Source organism: Mytilus galloprovincialis, chromosome 8 (genome assembly GCF_965363235.1).
Source record: "Mytilus galloprovincialis chromosome 8, xbMytGall1.hap1.1, whole genome shotgun sequence".
Lineage (NCBI taxonomy): Eukaryota > Metazoa > Mollusca > Bivalvia > Mytilida > Mytilidae > Mytilus > Mytilus galloprovincialis.
Window position 1 is genome coordinate 87,702,687 of NC_134845.1, and position 22,732 is coordinate 87,725,418.

The window sequence follows — 22,732 nt, forward strand, 5'->3', positions numbered from 1 at the left end:
CGACTCGTAAGTTTTTGAAGTGTAAATATAGTCGAAAAATGTCTAAGAATCTCACAATTATCTGTGGAGCATATTTCGACTACTCTAATGAATGAATTACACATAGCAAAATCGGGAGTAGTAAACTACATTTCTGGAATTAACATTTGTGGTCTTAAACACAACCGTAAACATTAACTTTATAGAATAACCTAAACGATACCAATTGTTCTCCACCAGATGTGAATTTCTACAATAGAAAGTAATATAACAAAAATACCAAACGCCGAGTAAAATTCAAAACGGAAAGTGCGTAATCAAATGTCAATATTAAAAGTTCAAACACATCAAGCGAATGGTAAATGTCTCTTAAGTGATGCTTGCAGCCAAAAAGCTTGAAAGTTGAAAGCTTATTAAAAAGACGGAGCTATAATCCAAAAAGTACCAAAAAAAGTATACACAAAACCTGGCAAGGAATCAGAGCATTGCACGAGGAAGATTTATTCCTTAATTCAAAATAATTTTGTAACAGTAAATTTTATTTTCATACAATGCAGTACCGGAATACTGGCTACTGGGTTGGTGATGCCCTAGTGTAACTAACAGTTCATCAAGACAGTGGTAGTAGTACAATGTAAAACAAGTGAAACTGTGAGCTTCTGCTCACTGATGATACCCCCGTCCAAATATGCATTTGGAAACGTGTAAAAATGATACAAGTGTTCGGTAAACAGGAAGTTGTCGAGTGATGAATCTGAAAACGCATCACACAGTATAGCTGACTTATATCAAGCCTGAAACCAAATTTCAGAAATCCTGGTAGTGTAGTTCCTGAGAAAAATGTGACGAAAAATATTCATGGGACGGACGGACTGACTGACAGACTGACGGAAGGACAGACGGAGGTAAAACAGTATACCCCCCTTTTTTCAAAGCGGGGGTATAATTAATGGTATCATTTTTTTCTGCACTAGATATTTCACCGATAAATGTCTTTCAGTGATGTTTGAGGCCAACATATTTTAAATTCAATGCTTATTACTATTTAACTGTACAGAATGCAAAATATTCTGATTGTTTCAATGTTGAAATACCGACTTTGCATTAAACATTACTATATAGTGCCAGTACGTTGAAATATCAAAATTTTATAAAAAAGCAACAAGGAGGGAGTGCCCTTTCTTAAAAGTAGTAATGTGTACGTTGTAGTCAAAAGATTCTGAAAAATTACGGCCAACACTGGTATACTTCGAGCAATTGTTTCTGATAGTCTTTTTTCAAAGTTAGCCAGAAAGCTATGAAACTGCACTTTGAAGCTATTGTCTAAGGATATATCAAAGCCCCAAAACTTTAAAAATCTGAACTAGGACCAACAAAGAAATTAAGATAATATTATGATGATTTAATAACATTTTCTGTTGATAATATTGGGTCCGCATTCCTCGTACTGTGCTTTTGTTATCCACCAAGATTGAAATGTTGATAATGAAGCAAGAATGGATCCACCAATCCACACGGAATACTTTCTTTCTGGAGGGTCAACTACTTTTGTTATCATGCGTTCTGGAATCAAAGCTGCAAATTCTGTTTGCAAACGCTTTGCAAATCCTACAATACATTTAAATTTTACATATATCATTTCTATAAAATCTTGTAACATGTATTTTAACATCGATTTAACATATGTCTAAGTATGAACTAGCTTTGGAATATAGACCAAATATTAAGCGCCATTTTTGGGTACCATTAATTAAGATTTACTGAAAAAGTATACTGCAAAATAATATGAAACTCATATTAAAAAATTGTAGCGAACCCAAGTCCGATATTTAAGTGAGTTCATACTCACAACTGAAATTAAATGACTTGTATTTTTTAAATGATTTTGCAGTGTTACGTTTCAGATGAAAATTATTTAATTTTTCTGAGACAGAGGAAAGTAATGCGTATTATTTTCGACTTCACAAATAAAATACACAATGTATGAAAAGTGGAGACGTCTCATAGATGTAAAGAAAAAAAAACAATTAGTGTATTGTAAATATGATCCGGTCTTTCATCACCTGAGAACATTGTACAACCGCCAGATATAATTATGTTTGTATAATAATGTTTTCTCCAGTCCATGTCCATTGCCATTATCGAGTCGTACACTAACTTGTGTATACCATCAGATCCTATATCTAAAACAAAACAAAAATCGTAACAGGTTTTAAACGTCACATACTTCCAAATTATACTTACTACCGAGTTTGTACTTAAATAATCAACACGACATGTGTAACATAAGGAGCATGATCCATTTTCTATTTTTTGGAGTACCTTACTTAAAGGCAACAGTAGTATACCGATTGAGAGAAAACAAATCCTGGTTAAAAACCAAAACCGAGGGAAACACATCAAATATAAGAGGAAAGCAAACGAACAACAGGAACACTGAAGTACATAAATAAAAAGAAAAGCTAACATATATAGAAACGAACTATTTACTACCACTGCCATATTCCTTACTTGGTACAGAACATTTTAAGAAAAATTGCTGGGTTGAACCTGCTAGCCAAACCTCCAGCTTTATGACAATTATAAAAAAAAATCGCTGAAATGACAATTTTACGTGACAGGTTTCAAAACAAACACACACAAGCACACTCATCACAGAGAAACGCACAAACAAATAAAATAATAGTAAATAAAAGTGACGCGCTGCCGTTACTAAAATGTAATCTCGGGCTCTATACATTTATTTTTTACAGTACTCGTCCAAAGAATTTTCAAGACTATGATGTTAAGGAAAGGCAATTTCGTAATTATTTGGACTACACACGATAAGACATGACGGATTTTCAAACCAAAACCATACCAGAAACTTCAAAAATGAATACATTAATGTTGGATGTTCAAAATACCCGGTACATAAACTCGTCGAATAGCAATGCAAATTTACACTCGATATATCAGTCATATCCGGTACTATGACAATGATGATAAAATAAGAGGAATTTGTGTTTTTTAATATTGCTGTAATTTGTAATCCAATTTTATTGTCAGGTTGCTATTTTTTTTTTACTTCAGCCCAAATACTGTTCATGTGATATACTTTCAAAGGATTTAGAAACATCTTTACCCTTTCCGTTGATATTTAAAGAGGGAATCAGCTGCAAATTCATAAATACTGAATGGATTCATACTCCTTAAGTCTTATTTCCAGCATACTGAATAAGAAACAGAATTCTAAAAGTTTCATCAAGTACGAATGCATGAAATCAGGAAAGAATTGTGAGAAGTTTGAGCAGTTCACGTGCATGTTTGGCTAAACCAACTCTTACTGTCGTGATGAATAAATTCGTTGACTACCGATTACTATAAAAGTGACTTGATGATATGACAAAGATATAAATAGACAGACCGGTATGTGCAATAGTAGTTTGCGATTTAGGTGTACTCTATTTCATGGCATAAACATCAGGAGAGTAAATCGTCCTTTTACTTTATACATATGATTTGTTGTCGGCCGAATCCGGCAATGAAATAGTTCTTCCTCGTGAAATTGTTGTTTCTTTTTTCAATTTTGATTCAAAAAAAATATTACTGAGAACTGTGTGAACTTGCTGGGACGATATACACCAATCTGCAAGCACAGGATGCATGTATACATACCAAATTAAGTTTTCATTTAAGTGGGGCTTGGTAGAACTGAAAATTATATATTGAAGTAGATTTTAAATAAGTGGGGCGAGTTGACAGGGGAAAAGTTAACTGGATTTAACCCTTTTCACAAGTGAGGTGATTTTTTAAAAAGTGGGGCGAGTTGGTAAACCAGATTGGGGAGATTTTTTTTAAAGTGGGGCGAGTTGGTGAAAAAGTGGGGCGATCTGGTGTGGGGTGTTTTGCCAGTGGGGCGATTTGTCCTGCTTCCGTCTTAGTATATATTTGAGGCCTTTTCACTTTACAAATGAAATGCTTCTACTGAATTAAAATTTCAAAATCCAGCTTTAGTTTATGTATAAAACAAAAATATCACATTTTTTTCTTTTCAAAATCGTTAGAAATGCAGTAGATCACACAAATCAAGGAGGTCGTGAAATTGTTGTTTCTTTTCTCAATTTTGATAAAAAAAATTTTTTACTGAACTGTGTGAACTTGCTGTGACAATATACACCAATCTACAACCACAGGATGCATGTATACATACCAAATTAGGTTTTAATTGTCTTAGTATGTATTTGAGGCCTTTTCACTTTACAAATAAAATGCTTCTACTGAATTAAAATTTCAAAATCCAGCTTAAGTTTATGTATAAAACAAAAATATCACAATTTTTTCTTTTCAAAATCGTGGACTTTCTAAGGAGTTAGAAATGCAGTAAATCACACACAAATCAAGGAGGTCATGTGATAGAAAATCCCCAAGCTAATGTACGATAGAACTTTCAGAACTGCTGAAGTTTATTTTAAGTCCTTCAGTTTTATTATTACCCCCGATTTGTTTTCTCTCAATCGATTTAGAATTCTGAACACTTTTGCCTTTATTTATATGCCTTTTATACTTTCGCAGATAAAGCAAAGTAAAATTTCTGCAGATACAGATACAGATACAGCGTATCTATAGAATGCATTTAAATATCGAGAAAATATAAATAAAATTTGAAGCGTATTGATCATGTTGATTAGCTTATAACGTTACTTCCCATTCAAAGTTTTGAGCGTTCCTGGTGGAAGTAATTCAACATGCACAACCGCTTTTACTAATTTATTTAATTTCTAGCAATAAATTAATGAATTAAGACTTTGTTAAATTGTTGTAATCACAGCATGAGGGTCTGGAAAGTGATTTTACTTTAAAAAAAAATGGGGTATTGATACCTCTGTTTCTGGTGAAGTTCGACACAAAAATGTTACACTTGTCGTTTCAGCGATCTGTTTTTTTTAATTTTCTTCGAACGTCACGTCAAGTGTTTTACTTACATGGGATAAAAGACTTTACGAAAACAACAAATTACAAATTGTATGCGTCCAAATCGCTTTTCTAGATTTCCCTTCACTAAGAACGCTCAAAGCCGCATATTTGAAAGCCGAAACAATTGAAGAGCTTCAAAACGGCATGACATGTGCCATGATTTTATTACTGGTTTTTGTTGGAGTTGTATTATTCATTCCAGAATTTTTCTGTGTAATACAAGTACTAACAATAGTGGTAAACTTTTTCAAGACAAGAAGGATAACTCTAGTATATGCAAGTATTCAGTTCAATACCTGTTGAAAAAATATGTTGATAGATTTACCGTACCTTTCATAGGTCGAAACAAAAGATCTGGGCACTGGAATCTCTCCTTACCAATGGTAATACAATTTCCATCTGGAAGTTCATATGATTTATCAACATCATTTGAGCATTCGGACAATAGTATTTCTTTTGAGTAATCTTCAGCAACATAACACAATTTTTCTTTCATTTCTCTTACAATTTCAAAATCACCTGCAATAAATAGTTTTGTGACATATTAAAACGCAACATCATCGAATCGTTGTTAATTAAATTAAAAAATGAACGGTATCATAATTGTGATGGGAACCAAAAATAACACGTTATCAATCTTGTGCTGTCTGAAGCTCTTTAGGGAGCTACCATTTGATTTTTATGGGGGGCTAGGATGAAATTTGAAAAAAATAGGCAGGACAGGAGTTTTGAGTAAAAAAAAAAGGCAGGATGAAACACTTGCAAAAAAAAAAAGTCAGGACGACAATTTAGGTAAAAAAAAGTCAGGATAAACTGAAAAAAAAACAGGACCAAACAGAAAGAAAAATAAAAAGGCAGAACAGAGATTACAACTAAACAAAAATGCAGGACAAAATTTTTCATCCTAGCCCCCCCATAAAAATCAAATGGTAGCTCCCTTATATTACTTGCTTGGTCTTTTTTGGCTTATTCCTTCATTCTTATGAGACTGAGTACATATGTGAGCATTTCATAAAAACTGAACTAAACAATGAGAAGAACATATAGGCAATCACAAAAATTTTTCGAATTGTATTACATTATACATTCAGCTCCCTGAGTATTCAATTATCTAAATTTCTTTTGTTTTAAGTATGTTGACTTATAGCGTTGCCATAGTTGCTTCCAATTGAATAGGAATAGCAGTTATCCGTTGAAAAAATCGCCAAAAACGTAACAAAATCAAAGTTTGTTTTTTCGAAAGTATTATTCCAAAATACAAGATAAGAATGAAAGGAGTTTTTGTACTTTTTTAGAATAAGTGGTGGTCAATTAAAAACAAAAATGAGCAACACAAACTCAACCAAAAGCCAGTGGTTATCACTGAAGGACATGTATTTTCTGCTGAACTAAAGTGACTAGTGTCCTGTAAATCATTGAAAGTGCTCATTTTGGTACCAAGTTACACTCAGTGTTGTCATAATTTTATACTTGAAAAAGAAGGGCTTCCATATACATTCAAATGGATGGTTTTAACCATTTGTTTCGATGGCTTTCTCTTTCGCTATTATTTGTCAATGAAAACAGGATATGAAATACAAGCAATGTAAACTTTTTGTTAGAGGAGAGGGGAGAGAAGTTCTCTGCATTTTCAGATGATGAATAGAGAAATGGAGGGTTCAAAATGGGATTGAAATCATCTCTTTCGTAGTAAAGTAACTTACCAGTGGTTACAAAATCGTGTCCTTTTTCATGCAACAGAGTCTGTAAATAAGATGTTAGGTCTCTGCCTCCTAAATCGAGCCTTCTAATGGCAGGTTGCATGCAAAATCCTGTAAAAGAAATTAATACCATTATCGAATAAAAAGGGAAGAGAAATGTATACGTAGATTAACTTGCCTCTCAATCAAAAACTATCACACCTGAATTTTGTCCTCTAGAAAATTTGAATAATGATCATTTAGTAAACTCATTTTTCATATTCATTCACTTTTGTTGTACATTTATCTGCAACACGTAACCATAAAAGATTCCCATGATATATAAAAGTTGGAATTTTTAATCTCATATTTACTATAATTTCAGATTTTGTCTTTATTCACTGAGTATGTTTATGGTTAGTTGTGTCTTATTCAAATGAAATATTAGACGTCTCGGTCTTGTGTTTCAGCAACGAATTGAATAGTTTTGATATATTTACAATGTCAATTTGTCCTTGCTTGGTGTTTCAGTAACAAATTGACTATCGTATAAACGAACAAATGCTGAGATGTAATTCAAATGCATGAGGAAAGGATCAGTGGTCAAGGAGAGATAATTTTGATATCTATAAGAGTATTTAAGTTAACTTATTTTCTGATTTTCTAAGTTGCTGGCCTTTATCGAGGTATGCACATAAAATAGATAAAAATCTAATACCTTCATTAATCATGATCCATGAAAAAAGATCTTTTCTGTTTAAAGTATCTAAACTGGGGTATTTTTTTATATAATCAGTCATATCTCTTCTGAGGTTATTGTAAAGAGGGCATTCCAGAAGAAAGTGCATTTCATTTTCAATACAATTTGAATTACAATATAAACATATCCTCTCATGTCGAGGTAATATTTCATATTTACTACATACATTGGTAACTCGTTCATGTCTGCCTTAGTTTCTATTCTTAAACAGTGTTTGCTGAGTCTGTATTTTGTTAACAAAAGTTTTTGTGGGTGCTTTAAATCTAAATAATTTTCATAGTCAAATGACCTTTTGAATGAAAAATAGGTGTCCAATTTGCCTTGTCTCAACGATGTGTTTCAGCAAAGAACTAAATTTCTAGCATAAAATGTCTAAGTTGCTGGTGATTTGCCAATCAGGGTTTTTGTGTTTCAGCAACGTGTTGAATATCTTAGATAATTACGTACTACGTCGAAATGCCCTGGCCTTGTGTTTCAGCAGCGAGTTGAATAGTTTAAACATGTACAATGTAAACAATGCCCTGACCTTGTGTTTCAGCAGCGAGTTGAATAGTTTAAACATGTACAATGTAAAAAATGCCCTGACCTTGTGTTTCAGCAACGAGTTGAATAGTTTAGACATTTACAATGTCAAAAATGCCCTGACCTTGTGTTTCGTCAACGATTTGAATAGTTAAGATATGTACAATGTGAAAAATGACCTTACCTTGTGTCTCGGCAACGATTTGAATATTTAAGATATACATGTACAATGTCAAAAATTTCCTGACCTTTTGTTTCAGCAACGAGTTGAACTAGTTTAGATATGTACAAGTTCAAGATAACCTGACCTAGTGTTTCAGCAACGAGTAAAACAGTTTCGATATTTGCAAGTTCGAGATACCCTTTCTTGACCATCGTATATGTTAAGATGCCTTAGCTTTGTGTTTCAGTACCGAATTGAACATCTTATATAAAAATGTCGAAATGCATTGGCAAAGTGGTTTAGCAACAAATTGAATGTCTTAGAGCTGAACAAATGTCCAGATGTCTCAACGATGTGTTTCAGCAACGAACTAAATTTCTAGCATAAAATGTCTAAGTTGCCGGTGATTTGCAATCACATGTCATGGCTCCCTTTTTCAATTACTTTGTAGGTCTTGTTTGTTCATTGTGAGTAGTCATTTATGTGCACAGAATTTAACAAATCAAAATGGCCGACAGTGTTATTTAGCATAATTTGTCAACTTACCGTCACAAACAGCAACTATATGTGTCACACCATCACCTTTTTGTAGCACGTTTGAGTCTCTCACCGACGATGTACCAAGTCAGGTATATGACAGTTGTTTCGGCAATGAATTATATATCTTATATACGTTCAAATGTGGTGAAGTTTTGACCTGATGTTTCGGAAACGAACATAAATATGACCAATTGTTAGGTGTCCTGATGTTATAATGTAGCAACGAACTGTAATTCCATTGTATGACAAAAAGCATCAATGGAAATCAGGGCCGTAACTACCTATGAGGCAGGGGAGGCAGTGCCTCCCCTGAAATTTCAAGCTACACCAAAATGTTTTTTTTAAGTAATAAAATGAAATATGTACACGAAGAACTTAAATTTATATTATAAACAACACAAGTTCACAGTTTTAACAGTGTTATCATGATACACGTGTGATATATCTGTCATTTTCCGGATTTTTGATCGAAAGTTAACCGTTTCAGTATAGTTTTATTTATTTTTTCGTGTGGCCGTCTGTCTGTTATTCAGAATATATTCGTACGAGAACACATATGAAACTTTGCTTTCGACAAAAAAAAATTGGCGGTCACAATGTACTTAATGTTAATAATTATAGGTCAAAGTACGGCCATCAAGACGGAGCCTTGTCTTACCCCGAACAGTAATCTCAGGCTCAGACAGCTTGTTTTTGCATAATAATTGCTTCTAGGTTCAAGCAATACTGATGTTTCTAAAAGTAAGGAAATCGAAGGAATACGGGTTATTTTTAGCCATTTTACCCAAAAAAAAACCCGGCGGGAGGGGGAGGGGCTGCGACCCAAAACCCCCTCTCGTGGGGGTCTCAATCGGCGGCCTCCAAACCCTGCCTCCCATGAATTCGAACCCTAGTTACGGCCCTGGAAATGATTTCCTACTTTTTTAACTATTTTGATGGAACTGTTTTATCACTATGCGTTTTTATGTATGTGAAATTTAGCTAGCCAAAATGGCCGACAGTTTTATGTAGCATATTTTGCAAACTTACCTTCACAAACAGGAACTATATGTGTCACACCATCTCCTATTTCTAGCATGATTGCAGATCCTCTACCCGATGCATAACATGACAAAAGACCTTGCATGCTCACGTAAAATGCAGGTACATTATACTTTTCGAAAAATATCTGCATACAAATAATTTTAAGTTATCTTACAACTATTTTTATATGAAATATATAAAAACAACTTTCAAATTAAAAAGAAATGTTCAATAAGAAAAAAAACAATAAAAGTTTGCCACTGAGGTTAAGAACAATAACATTTTGCAATTACATGAAAGACACGAATTATATCCCTCCTTGCTAGACTTTCGATCATCGGAAGTATCGATATCTTGACGTGTATTTTTAATTTGAAATCAATAACAATGATAGTTTGTAGTTACTTGTATTAGTTTTCCTATGTTTAAACAAGAAGTAATGCTTAAAACAAAGACGTTCCTGTTGATATTTTTTTTAAAAGTAAACTCATCATAGATACCAGGAGAAAATTTTGTACTTACACCAGACGCGCGTTTCGTCTACAAAGGACTAATCAGTGACGGTCGAATCCAAAAAATGTTAAAAGACTATCATATGGGCAGAAAATGCAAAGCAAAATTGTAAAGATTGCAATTTTGGGTCAATTACTCCATTTTACAACCCCAAGAATCTTGTATTAATACTTAAAGACCACGCGAAACCTACACAATATAGCTAAATGATCTTCAGTTAACTTTCGCTGAAGGTTTTTGGCATGTCATTTTATCAATATTTCCAAGTTCATCAACGTAAAAGTTAAGTATCGTATGTTAAAATCATGGCAGAGATTAAGCACTGCATATTGAACCTTTGAAGTCTAAGTATATTTGTCTGTTGAAATAACATGAGAAACACGACGGGTGCCACATGTGGAGCAGGATCAGCTTCCTTTCCGGAGCACCTGTGATCACCCCAAGTTTTTGGTGGGGTTCGTGTTGCTTAGTCTTTTGTTTTCTATGTTGTGTCTTCTATACTGTTATTTGTCTGGTTGTCTTTTTATTTTTAGCCAAGGCGTTGACAGTTTGTTTTCTATCTATGAGTTTGACTCTCCCTCTGGTATCTTTCGTCCCTCTTTTATAATATCTAACTTTTTCATCATAATTTTCAGAAATGGTTTTCTCAGGCAGTCCTGCTTCCTCCGCCAATAAGAACTAGCCGCCAAGAAATAGCCTAAATGCGGAGCTTAAAAGAGGCGTAAAAACACCACAAATCAAATCAAATCATGGCAGAGGTTAAACACTGCATACTGAACCTTTGAAGATGTATATTTGTCTGAGGAAGTTATAATTTCTAACTTTTTCATAATAACTTTCAGAAATGTCTACCATACGTCATGACAGTGACAAAGCACTGATTACGGAACGATTGGTACATAAGTACAACTTAATCCACGTACCTGTGCCGTTTTCTCCTTGTTGTATGTTGGATTAAGAGGGGGTTCTGTTAGGAGAAATGGGTGCTTCTCTGGTTCCGTCCGAAGATAATTATAGAAAATTTCATGCCATATAAGTTCCATGTCGTCCCAGTTTGTAACAATTCCATGTTCTATGGGATAATCAAGAGAAAGCACACCACGTCTTTTCTGTGCCTCATCTCCGACATAGTTATCCCTGAATACCATACTCTGGAGATACTAAAAAATCGTTAACAAATGTAATGGAATCAAATGTCATCAGCTATAAGCTACGATTTCGACCAAAAAAAAAAAAAAAAATAATAACGATTCTTTTAGTTTCAAGTATTTATAAAAAAAGAGTTTCGCAATATAATTTCATTATAAGTAGTCAGTTCGGCCCAAATTTGTCAAATAATCTCAAAAACATTGATGATGTATTCTTGAATTAAAAGTCAATAATTTAATCTCATTCAATCTGTATACATGTGACCTCATGTTTAATCCTAAGAAGAATATAAGTGACGCAGGTACTAGGCCTTACTTATACAGATGAAACGATGATTCACATAAAAATATAGGAAGTCAAACAGACCTAGATAAATCCAACTGCACACGTTCGCTATTTACTTTTTTTATAAGTTATACTTATATCGGGTTATACGACCGACACACGAAACACTGATATACATTATATGTTTGGTGTTGGAACAAAATTTTATGACATTATAAAATGTATGTATGAAAACACAGAAACTTGTGTAAAAATAGACCAACACAGGACAAACCTTTTTAAATCAAATATAGGAGTAAGACAAGGGAATAATCTCAGTCCCGCTCTCTTTAATATATATTTAAATGATTTGCCAACCTATTTTGACCAAACATGTGACCCAATCCCATTAAATACACATCCTTTAAATATTTTAATGTATGCTGATGATGTAGTTCTTTTATCATCATCAGAGCAAGAACTTCAAAATTGTGTTAACAAATTAAATAAATTTACAGTTGATTATAAAATGACAGTTAACATAAAAAAGACCAAGGTTCTTGTATTTTACAAATCAGGAAGACTTAAAAATATTAAAATATCATTAGGAAACCAGACTTTAGAATGTGTACAGAACTACACATACTTAGGTATAAATTTTTCATCATCTGGGAGTTTCCAAATAGCAAAGAAAGAACTTTATAACAAAGGAATGAAAGCATATTTCAAATTAAGGAAGACCTTTTCAGTGGAAAGCCCAAAACCTAGTACTTTATTACACATCTATAACCATACAATCCCACCAATCTTGTTGTATGGATCTGAAATTTGGGGTTATATACCACATAAGAAACAAATACATTTGGCTAACTTTATATCAAAAGAAACTGATTATCTTGTACTAGAGAAAATTCATACTAAGCTTTGTAAATTTTCACTTGGAGTTAATATAAAAACATCAAATATGGCATGTAGAGGAGAACTGGGTTCACTCCCTACACTGTATTATGTAATAATGAATATGGTAAAATATTGGATCCATCTTATGAAAGATATTGAACCTTCAAATATTATTCTAAGGGAAGCCATAAATCTATCTCATTCTATGGACAAACATAACCAGGAATCTTGGATAGGAAGCATTAAACATATATTTAAATTTCTAGACTTAGAATATCTATTTGTTAACCAGTCAAACTTTAAACAAAACCATATTCTAAAAAAAGTAAAAACATCTTTAACTATTAAATTTAAAGAAAGCTGGTTAGCTAGTTTAGAAAGCAATTCTGGGAAGTGTACTAATTTACAATCTGGCAATAAATTAAGAACTTACAGAAAATTTAAAAATATTTTTATGTTTGAAACATATTTAAAATGAAGACAGAAAGTGTAAGCTATGTAAGAACGCAGTTGAAGACGAACTACATTTTCTTTTAAAATGTCCTGTTCTAAAAGATACTCGATCTCAACATCTATCTAATTTAAATTCTAAATTCAAAAAATTTTCAAGATTATCTGATGAAATGAAATTTGTTTGGATTCTTTCATCTGAAGATTTGTTTTTTACTTTTTGTTATTTTGATATTTGTATTAAAGGGGCACTAGCTGTCAAATTCATGGTCACCGATTTGACTCAAATTCTCATATTTGATTGATAACAATGTAAAACATTTATCCAAACTATCAAAAGTCTAAAATAAACAGTTTACAGAGCATGGGGTAGATAATATATAGGTTCGTTTCGTGTGTATTTTAGTCCAGACGCCATCTAATTAACTATCGATTTGACCTCAGATGACCATATAAGCGATGTAAACATAAATAAAGACACGAATAGATTAAACCAAAACGTGCAATTGGATTTTTATAGGTCTGTTTGATTTTATTTTAAATCTTAAAAATAGATGTTTCTCATTGTTTTTAACCGTATAAGAATGATTTTATGTGCATCGAATTAGTAATCAAATGATTTACCGTAGTTTCACTTTCATTGTTGACATCATTTTTCTTTAAATAACCAGTACACGTACACTCGGCCTAGCCACAATCAGATGTGCATTTTGTGTTTCACATGAAGTCAAAAATGAGTATCACCTCAGGGAAAAACTCTTTTGATATTTTGGTTCAAAAATGGTTTAAATTATGAAAAATTGCCATCGTTAGGCTAACACTGGAAGCATTTATATAATTAGATCCAGTTTTGGAAGAAATATTTAATATTTTTATTAAATAAATGGTGTTTAAAAACTGTATAATTTTCTTTAATGGTTGCCTTCAAGACATTGTCACCAGTGTCAGATTTTTGGTCAATGACAAAGACAACAAAATATGTTTTGAATTATTGAATATCAAACATTTTAATTGAAAAAAAATTGACAAGAACATGTTTAACTCACAGTTATTTCAAACAACAGTAGCTTACTTTGATCATTAATCTTATCTGATAAAACTGTATCTAAACTTATCTATAGATAACAAAACTTCCAAAAAAAACCTTTCTTTTGGTGTATAGAACATTAAAATAACTTGATGCATATTCGTACAATAAACAATCAAACTTAGCAATACAATTTATATGTTTTGTCTACGGACAAGACATTGTATTCATATTTAATGAAATGAATTATTAAAACCTAATTTTGATATTGCTGAAAGTGTTCTCTTGAAGAAAAAAAACATACATTTTATCAGGTTTATCTATCAAATGATGCTTAACTTCGAGGAAAATGGAAACAAATACATTTTGATAATGTCTACGGACAAGACATTTTATTGATATTCAATTAAATGCTTTCAAAGATGATTGTTAAAGTTAAGATTAAAAGTTACTAATTAAATTTTAAGTTGTGTTTTTTAAATTTTGGAAAATATAAAAATGTATCCACAATTCTTTACATATCTCAATAATTTATTGATTAAGCCAGAATGAAGACACATTCTTTTAACTGAAATCCATATATCTGACTGTTTAAAACAATCAAACTATTATTAAAACTCAATTTTGACATAGTTGAATGTGTTCTCTTGAAAAAATAACATACATTTTACCTATCAAATTATGCTGAACTCAAGGAAATTGGATACAAATATATTGTGGTGATGTCTACGGACAAGACAATTTCAGTTAAAAAAAAATCTGTTTGAATTAAATGTGACTATATTTATGTTGAAAATACTGAGTTTTAATTTGAATGGATAACTTTCATCACCTATAAATAAGATTGAAATTCCATAGCAGACATATAATTGAATTTAATACTTGTTATGTACAAGTGTCTTGTCCGTAGACACTTCCTCATCTGCTGTTAATACTGAAATGCAAAAGATAAAGTTAAAGAGAGAGAAATACTTTTTCTTCATTTGATTTAGTTAATCTTTTAAGGTATGCAGCAACTGGAATAAACAATATTGGAGTAAAATAAGGTATGCTTTTTATGACTGATAATCTGAGACTTATTAAAATCCACTCCTGTAAAGTAATTTTACAAAAATTGAGAACACTTAAATTACCATTTATTTATTAAAAATAAGATATTTCTAAGTTTAAACAACACATAGGACTTGTTAAGACCCATGAAGCCAAGCAATATTGATAAAAAGACATGTCTACGGACAAGACATGTGTCTACGGACAAGACATTCTCACATATTTTTGAATTTTTTCCTCTATTAATAGATGGTAGAAAAAAATGTTAGTAGTGTTTTCATATCTACAAAAGAACAGGAACTTAGCAATGTAACATTAATGTAATTATGCTTCCAGTTTACTAGGGAATGCATGTCTACGGACAAGACATTTTTTCACTTTATTTGTATATCCAACTTTGATGGCATATATCTCCAGCTAGGGTACTGCAATTTTGATAAATGAGGTATTTTTTTATAATGTATATACTAAAAGAGAAAACAAAACACATATAGCATAAATTTGATTTATTTTTCTCTTTTATCACTACACTGAGCAAGCTAAAATCAAAAGTACAAAATTGCATAACAAGCGCATAGTATTCAACTTTTTATCATAACTTTGTAACCACTGAAGATTTTTTGTTGCAACAACCAGTAAAAGAAAGATGAATAAATTGTCTGTAACAGTGAACCAATAATGTAGTTCAAATTAAGTTCACTTATTAACTATCAAATGATAAAAACAGCGAAATTTTAAATGAAACAACATAACGTGAAATTTTGCCCATTTTCAGCGTGTATTTTAGTGTTTTTTTTTCAAAACGGTAACACCTATACATAATATTTGATATTCATTGTGAAGCCCTACATTCTCTTCTTCAGTTCAAAGATGTATTACTTATGTAAAGTTTATCTTCTTGTCTTTACAAGCCTATAACATAGACCCAATATGAAATGCACATCTGATCTTGGCTAGGCCAACTGCATGCGTTGTCAATCTCTAGCTAGGGGTTAAATTGAAGTTCACATGAATACGGATTTAAAGAGGTCGACTCAATCACTTGCAAGTGAATAACTAATTATCAATGTTTCTTAGCGTAATTTGACAAAATTTAACCTTTTTGGCTGCAAAAAGCGAATTGTTATTTCACTATTTCACTTTCATTATTGATTGAACAGAAAAAAAAATCAAACTTTAGATTTTTTATATATCTCGTAGCTAGTGCCCCTTTAATATTTTTCAATCAAATGTGAGAAATTTATTAAAATTGATCAATTAGGATTTGACAGCTAATGTGCCTTCAATAAACTAATAGGATCCAATATTTTCTGGAATAATGTGAATACTTTCACATTACTAAAGTAGTATTTTAATGCCAAAGTCAAATTAGTTTCACAGATAGCTAGCTAAGGGAGCTACCATTTGATTTTTATGGGGGGGGGGGGGGGGGGGGGGCTAGGAAGAAAAATTTTGTCCTGCATTTTTATTTAGTTGTAATCTCTGTCCTGCCTTTTTATTTTTCACTCTATTCGGTCCTGCCTTTTTTTTATTAGTTTATCCTGACTTTTTTACCTAAATTGTCATCCTGCCTTTTTTTTTTGCAAAGTGTCTCATCCTGCCTTTTTTTTTTACTCAAAACTCCTGTCCTGCCTATTTTTTTCAAATTTCATCCTAGCCCCCCCCCCATAAAAATCAAATGGTAGCTCCCTAAGTGATGACACATAACACATGCACCTAGTATTAAACAAGGATGTGTCCCCAGTACACGGATGGCCGTAAAATGGGTGAAAATCTATAATTTGGCATTTAAATTAGAAAGATCATATCATATGGAACATGTGTACTAAGTTTCAAGTTGATTGGACTTCAACAAAATCAAAAACTACCTCGGACAAAAACTTTAACCAAAACTTTTACCTGAAGCGGGACTAACGAACGAACGGACGGAAGGACGGAAGGACGGACAACGAACAACGCACAGACCAGAAAACATAAAGCCTATTAATGGGGCAAAACAAATGTTAAATTGGGACTGGAGAAGGTATTTGATGGAAACCATTCCTGCAAGTTGAGGAAAAATTATTATTGTCTTTTTACAATTATAATTGCAGTATCTATAAAGACTTGCAAGTAACCATGGTAACATGTGCAGAGGCAGATCCAGAATTTAAACCGTATTACCGTAATACATGCAATGAAAAAAAGAAGGCGGAAAACCTTTTCTCGTATCTATCTAAAATTGCATTTTAACGATTACGATTTTTGTGTGCATCAAAATTGAAGTTATATGTATATCCTATTGTATATCCTACTTAAACTGGTCAACTTTTACAACAATAAAAATAACACTTTATGTTGTGGCAGAAGAAGAGGCCGATTTTGGTTGATTTTATGCCCATTTATGGGTATTATGTTTTCTGGTCTATGCATCCGTTCGTCCGTTCCTCTGTCCCGCTTCAGTTTAAAATTTTAGGTCGAGGTTGTTTTTGATGAAGCTGAAGTTCAATCAACTTGAAACTTAGTACACATGTTTCCATATGATATGATCTTTTTAATTTTCACGGTACACTGAACTTAGAAAATAATAGTGTACTATGGACACATTCTTGTTTAAAATTGCATTTATGTTTCATAAGAAACATTATTCTTACTTTACATTCTGTATATGATTTTGGTCTGCCCACTACCGTGCTGTACACACATCTCGGGGCATCATCACCAGCAAAACCGCCCTTGGTCATACCCGACCCGTTGTCAATGACAACGGCTTGCATATCGTCGTCTACAGACATTCTGAAAAGATAATTTAACTTATATGTAGTGTTGTATTCCACAAGTTATCTTTTTCATCAAATTAAACTAATTGATGAATAAGATAAAACATGAAGAGTAAAATAAGAACAACAGACAAAAACATCGCGCGAAATATCTGTCCAATTTAGAGACAATAATCTGTCTTGCAGGCAGAATTCCAACAATATAAATAAACGAGTCTCTGTTTACAAATACAAAGTGTGGAGATCAAAGACTAAAAGACAAGGCTGAAAATAACAACCGTACGGCCTTCAATTTGTGTGTTTTTTTTTATTATAAAGAAGTAGGAAATTGTTCATGGTTGAATAATAATTTTTACCTGAAAGCCTAGTCAGATTTATCTATTTCGCTCCACACAGAAACGCCCGAAATTTATCTTTCTGTTTTATTTCACAAAACTATTTACTGCATTTTGTGCCCCGGAATATCAAATTTCATCTTGTATTTGGCATGATTTTTAATAATCAGTTTAATGTTACAAGAACATTATGTTATTTCTCTTGTACAGCATATCTACCCTATCAGAATTACAATTTTCGTTCACTTAGTAACGTGTAAAAGGACCAGGGTAACGCAATGATATTGACCGATATCTGACTGGCATATCATGCAATCTGTCTTTTCTACATTTGAAAATGCCTGTACTACCAAGTCAGAAATATGACAGTTGTTGTCCATTCGTTATATGTGTTTTATAATTTGATTTTGTCATGTGATTAGGGACTTTCCGTTTTAATTTTTCCTCCGAGTTCAGTATTTTTGTGGTTTTACTTTTTTCAGTTGACTAACCTGCTAACTATGCTCGTTAAGTTGGATTTACCTTTATCAAGCAATTTTTGGCTATGTGAGCAAACGACAAAGTTGAAATTTATGTTCATGGCCCGTATGCATAAAACCACTTGAGAAATCCAATCGCAGTACTAATTTATCGTTGGACATTTAAACAATTCCGTCAGTTCGGTCTTTTTTTGTCAAAATAAGCTAAGAATAGTTATCAAAGGTACCAGGATTATAAACATCGCTGATGAATTATTCACTTGTAAGTGCATTATTCGACCTCATTGAATCCGTATTCATGTGCATGACCCTCGAAGCATGACCTTCAATGTAACATCATAACTAGAGATGTGTTACGAAGGTTTTAGACGTAGTCAGTTAATATAAAAAAGAACATTGAAAGTCAAACAAGGGAAACCCATCTGATTGACTGATTCAATCCTTAAAAACCCAGTCTTATGCAGATAAAACGATGATTAACATATAATTTTAAACAGCGGTTCACTACTGTTGCCTTTATTTAAACATATAATTTGAAATCAAACAGACATAAAACAATCCAGTTGCACGAGTTCGCTTTCAATTTGTATATATATATTACAAGTCTATTGTTTTCTGTTTGGTATTAAATTAATATTATCCATTTTGTTAAATCTTGTGATCAATTTATTAATTAGGCAATCGTCAATGGCAGTCAGCAGGGTTTAAGAATATCAGTTTTGTTAAAATATACTCTTTCACTTGTTTGGTCAGTTTGGAAAAAGTTGTTTGTGCTGTATTTAGACCCCTCTTCAACAAAATTTGTTTAACATGAAGACATATAAAAATGGCGGTTTTTATCCAACGCAATCATAGGTTTGAATCAATCCTAATTCTATCGTATTTTTAGTAAATAATTTTAGAAATTCAAATGTGACGTCACTATGTGTATTTGTTTACAATTTCAAATGTGACGTGACTTTGTAAGTTGAGGCTTTGGCTAACTCGGCTGTGTATTTCTATGTGCTGGATTAGGTTGTTTTATGTAATGCATCCGTTGTTATTCTGTAGTTAGTCACCACTTCGGTATCATCATGTACATATATAATATAGTCATTTTATAAAATTTACTGTTTGCAAAAGTATGAATTATTCTAAATAATAAGGATGTTCTTATCCCAGACGGAAAACCCTAGCCGTATTGGGCACAACTTTATGGAACTTTTGGTCCTCAGTGCTTTTCAACTTTGTACTTGTTTTGGCTTTCGAACTTTTTTCATCTGAGCGTCAGTGGTTATAGCCTTGTGTGGACGTACGAAACACACGTCTGGCTTATTAAATTTTAAACCTGGTACCTTTTTTTAGCTAATATTCGTGTGTTTCTCTGTCCTATATGTTCTCCCATTTATTTATATCGAAGTCCTGTCATATAATGTTCTTATTCTAATGTTATATTTAACATTGCCATAAAAGCGGGAGGTTTGGCATGCCACATAACCAGGTTCAATCCACTATTTTTTTTCTTAAAATGTCCTGTACCAAGTCAGGAAAATGGCCATTGCTATATTATATTTCGTTTTTGTGTGTGTTACATTTTAATGTTGTGTTTCTGTTGTGTCGTTGTTCTCCTCTTATATTTGATGCGTTTCCTCAGTTTTAGTTTGTAACCAGGATTTGTTTTTTTCTCAATCGATTTATGAGTTTCGAACAGCGGTATACTACTGTTGCCTTTATTTGAACGTTATTTTCAATGTAGACTTGTTTATATTTATTTCGTTTAGGCTTGTATTATATTTTCCCTCAGGTTTGTATAATCCGTTCAGCCTATTTCGACTCTTTAAAATTTAAGAGTTTATTAAAAAATGTGGTAAATTATATGGCCTTCCAAATACTGTTTCGATCACTAACATCACTGAAGAGACATTAATTTTCGAAATCCGGATATGATGTAAAACAATAAGCACCTCATGTGTGTGGTTTACCATTTTTGCCACACGTTTATTGTTTTCTGTTTGATATTAAAGGAGTAAGTTCGGTAAGGGCCATATATGGCCCCAATTATAAAGTTCATAGTTACAAGACAATAAATGCTTTAAGTTGCCTTAAAGACATGTGAGAAAGTTAAACAGAACCGTTTTTGTCAAAGTTTAATTCTAACACGTTGATTTTTACATCCCAAAAAGGTCAAGATAAGGGATTTTTGTGAAATTTGACAAAATCAGCTGGATTTCAACCAAATAAAGGACCAGGAAATATAGAGCGCAGGCGTCGACAAGCTTAATATTCAAACAAGACATGTGAAATGTCTTCACAAACATTATTTTAAAAGATCTTTGTTGTCGACGTATGCGCTCTATGTTTCCTGTCCAATAATGTATGGAAATTTACCCATTTTCATTGATTTTTTCGTAAAAAAATCAATATGAGTACAACTTGTGACGTCATAATGAAACGCAGAAACGTGAAATTTTCAATAAAATGGCTTATATCCTATCTAGTCAATGTATTAGCTAAAATTTATTGTGATATTGTTAAACAAATCCGAATTTGAAATTTACGCTAAAAAAGGGGGCCATTTTAGGACCTTATCGAACATACTTCTTTAAATAAAGATCCATTTTGTTAAATCTTGTGATCAATTTATTGGGCAATCGTCAATGGAAGTCAGCAGGGTTTAAGAACACCAGTTGTTTAACCTGTAAGTCAAATGCGTTTTGTTAAAATATACTTTTTCACTTCTTTGGTCTTTTGGAAAACGTTGTTTGACGTGCTGTATTTAGACCCCTCTACAACTTTTTTTTACTCGCACTCGTATAAAAATTGCGTTTTTTTTAACCAACGCAATCATAGGTTTGAACGTTGTTTTCAATATAGACTTGTATAGATATATATACTAAGTAATTCGTCTAAACATCAGCCAAACAATGTCAGACTTGCTTTCGAATATTTTGTTCTTTCCTCGACGGGGTTCGAACTCATGCTTCTGAGATATTGTGACACCAATTCGCTTTGCACTGTATCCGAAACGCTAGACCACTCGGCAAACTAGGCGTCACAATAATACAGCTTTTTTGGGTCGGCGTTACTTTTCCTCGTCATATATATATATATATATATGTATATAGGGTAATATGAACATCGGCATATTTCAACGGTCACCTCGGTGGTTAATTAATGACTTCAAGAATAAAATACACACAAAATGCTGATACATTTTATCGACCACTATGCATTGTAAATTGTTAACTTTTGACTTTAAAAATATAGAACAACGTTTTAGTCATGTTAGTTAATTTGATTCGGTGAATTGGCTTTTTGTTTGTTAAATAACATTGTATTACCTTTATTATAGATTCAATAAACCGTATCATAATATGAATGAAGTGTTTACTCTAACGTCCTTCCATACATATAATAATTTATTTCTTTTGGAGGGCGTGATTATATTACTATATTTTCCCCGAAATTACAGTTTTTAAATAGTACTTACATACTTGTCTTATTGTCAATCCATTGGTTCTTCAGAATTCTTCACAAAAAGTATAAACATCCAACAAAGTCAAAGTATTAATACTCTGTTGTTTACTACAAATGCTAAAAATAGATAACAAATCTCTAAACAAGTCACACAACCATGAGCATGATGATCAAGGGGATGTAATCATCAGCTGAATATTACCCGCGAAAAGTTGAAAATAGTAATAATAAAATTAAAAGCAGATGATAGGGAACCGGTTGATAGGGAAAAACAATTTGTGAAATTTAAAATTTACTTAAGCTTTTTTTTTTAAATTTTGTCTTTTTCAAATGTGTATATTATATATACTGAATACAATAATCATACCGTTTTAGATATGTCTAGTATGCCGGAGTATATGTACATTATAGTTACATATTTTCTTCGATATTTGTAAAGGTGAATCAGGAAATTAAATTTCCAACGAATGCCAAATTTCCTATAGGCTTGTATGTAATCTTCGGCAAAAACCACGAAATTAAATATCAACAAATATGTAAATTTCCTTAATCCGCGAAAATTGGTACCCACGACAATAAGTAAATCCACAGTAAAAGACAATAACGATAATAATTAAAATGAAATACAAACATTTACACCACTGGGTTGGTGCCACTGCTGGTGGACGTTTCGTCCCCGAGGGTATCACCAGTCCAGTAGTCAACACTTCAGTGTTGACATGAATATC

The 22,732-nt window shown here is 32.4% G+C and overlaps 1 protein-coding gene across 3 annotated transcripts; it reads right to left on the reverse strand.

Moving 5' to 3' along the window:
- Positions 1-1,366: 1,366 nt before the first annotated feature.
- On the reverse strand, positions 1,367-22,164 carry LOC143042768 (uncharacterized). 3 transcript variants are annotated; one of them, XM_076215229.1, is made up of 8 exons: positions 22,022-22,164; positions 17,609-17,750; positions 11,059-11,286; positions 9,629-9,767; positions 6,639-6,746; positions 5,266-5,454; positions 2,043-2,162; positions 1,367-1,587 (listed from the first exon to the last, which is right to left on the reverse strand). In XM_076215229.1, the coding sequence occupies exons 2-8, from the start codon at positions 17,747-17,749 to the stop codon at positions 1,382-1,384; spliced, it is 1,131 nt and encodes a 376-aa protein (XP_076071344.1). In that variant the 5' UTR covers position 17,750; positions 22,022-22,164; the 3' UTR covers positions 1,367-1,381. The 3 variants fall into 3 exon arrangements, with proteins under 3 accessions (XP_076071344.1, XP_076071343.1, XP_076071345.1); XM_076215228.1 differs by having other exon boundaries at positions 22,018-22,164; XM_076215230.1 differs by lacking the exon at positions 2,043-2,162 and having other exon boundaries at positions 22,018-22,164.
- Positions 22,165-22,732: the final 568 nt, after the last annotated feature.

What these genes read in the sequence shown, in the direction of transcription:
- LOC143042768 (XM_076215229.1), bottom strand. Translation starts at nt 17,749, where the DNA reads ATGTCTGTAGACGACGATATGCAAGCCGTTGTCATTGACAACGGGTCG. An exon ending in TATAGTTCCTGTTTGTGAAG is followed by an intron (nt 6,747 to 9,628) that starts GTAAGTTTGCAA and finishes TTTCTTTTACAG; the next exon opens with GATTTTGCATGCAACCTGCC. An exon ending in ACACGATTTTGTAACCACTG is followed by an intron (nt 5,455 to 6,638) that starts GTAAGTTACTTT and finishes TATTTATTGCAG; the next exon opens with GTGATTTTGAAATTGTAAGA.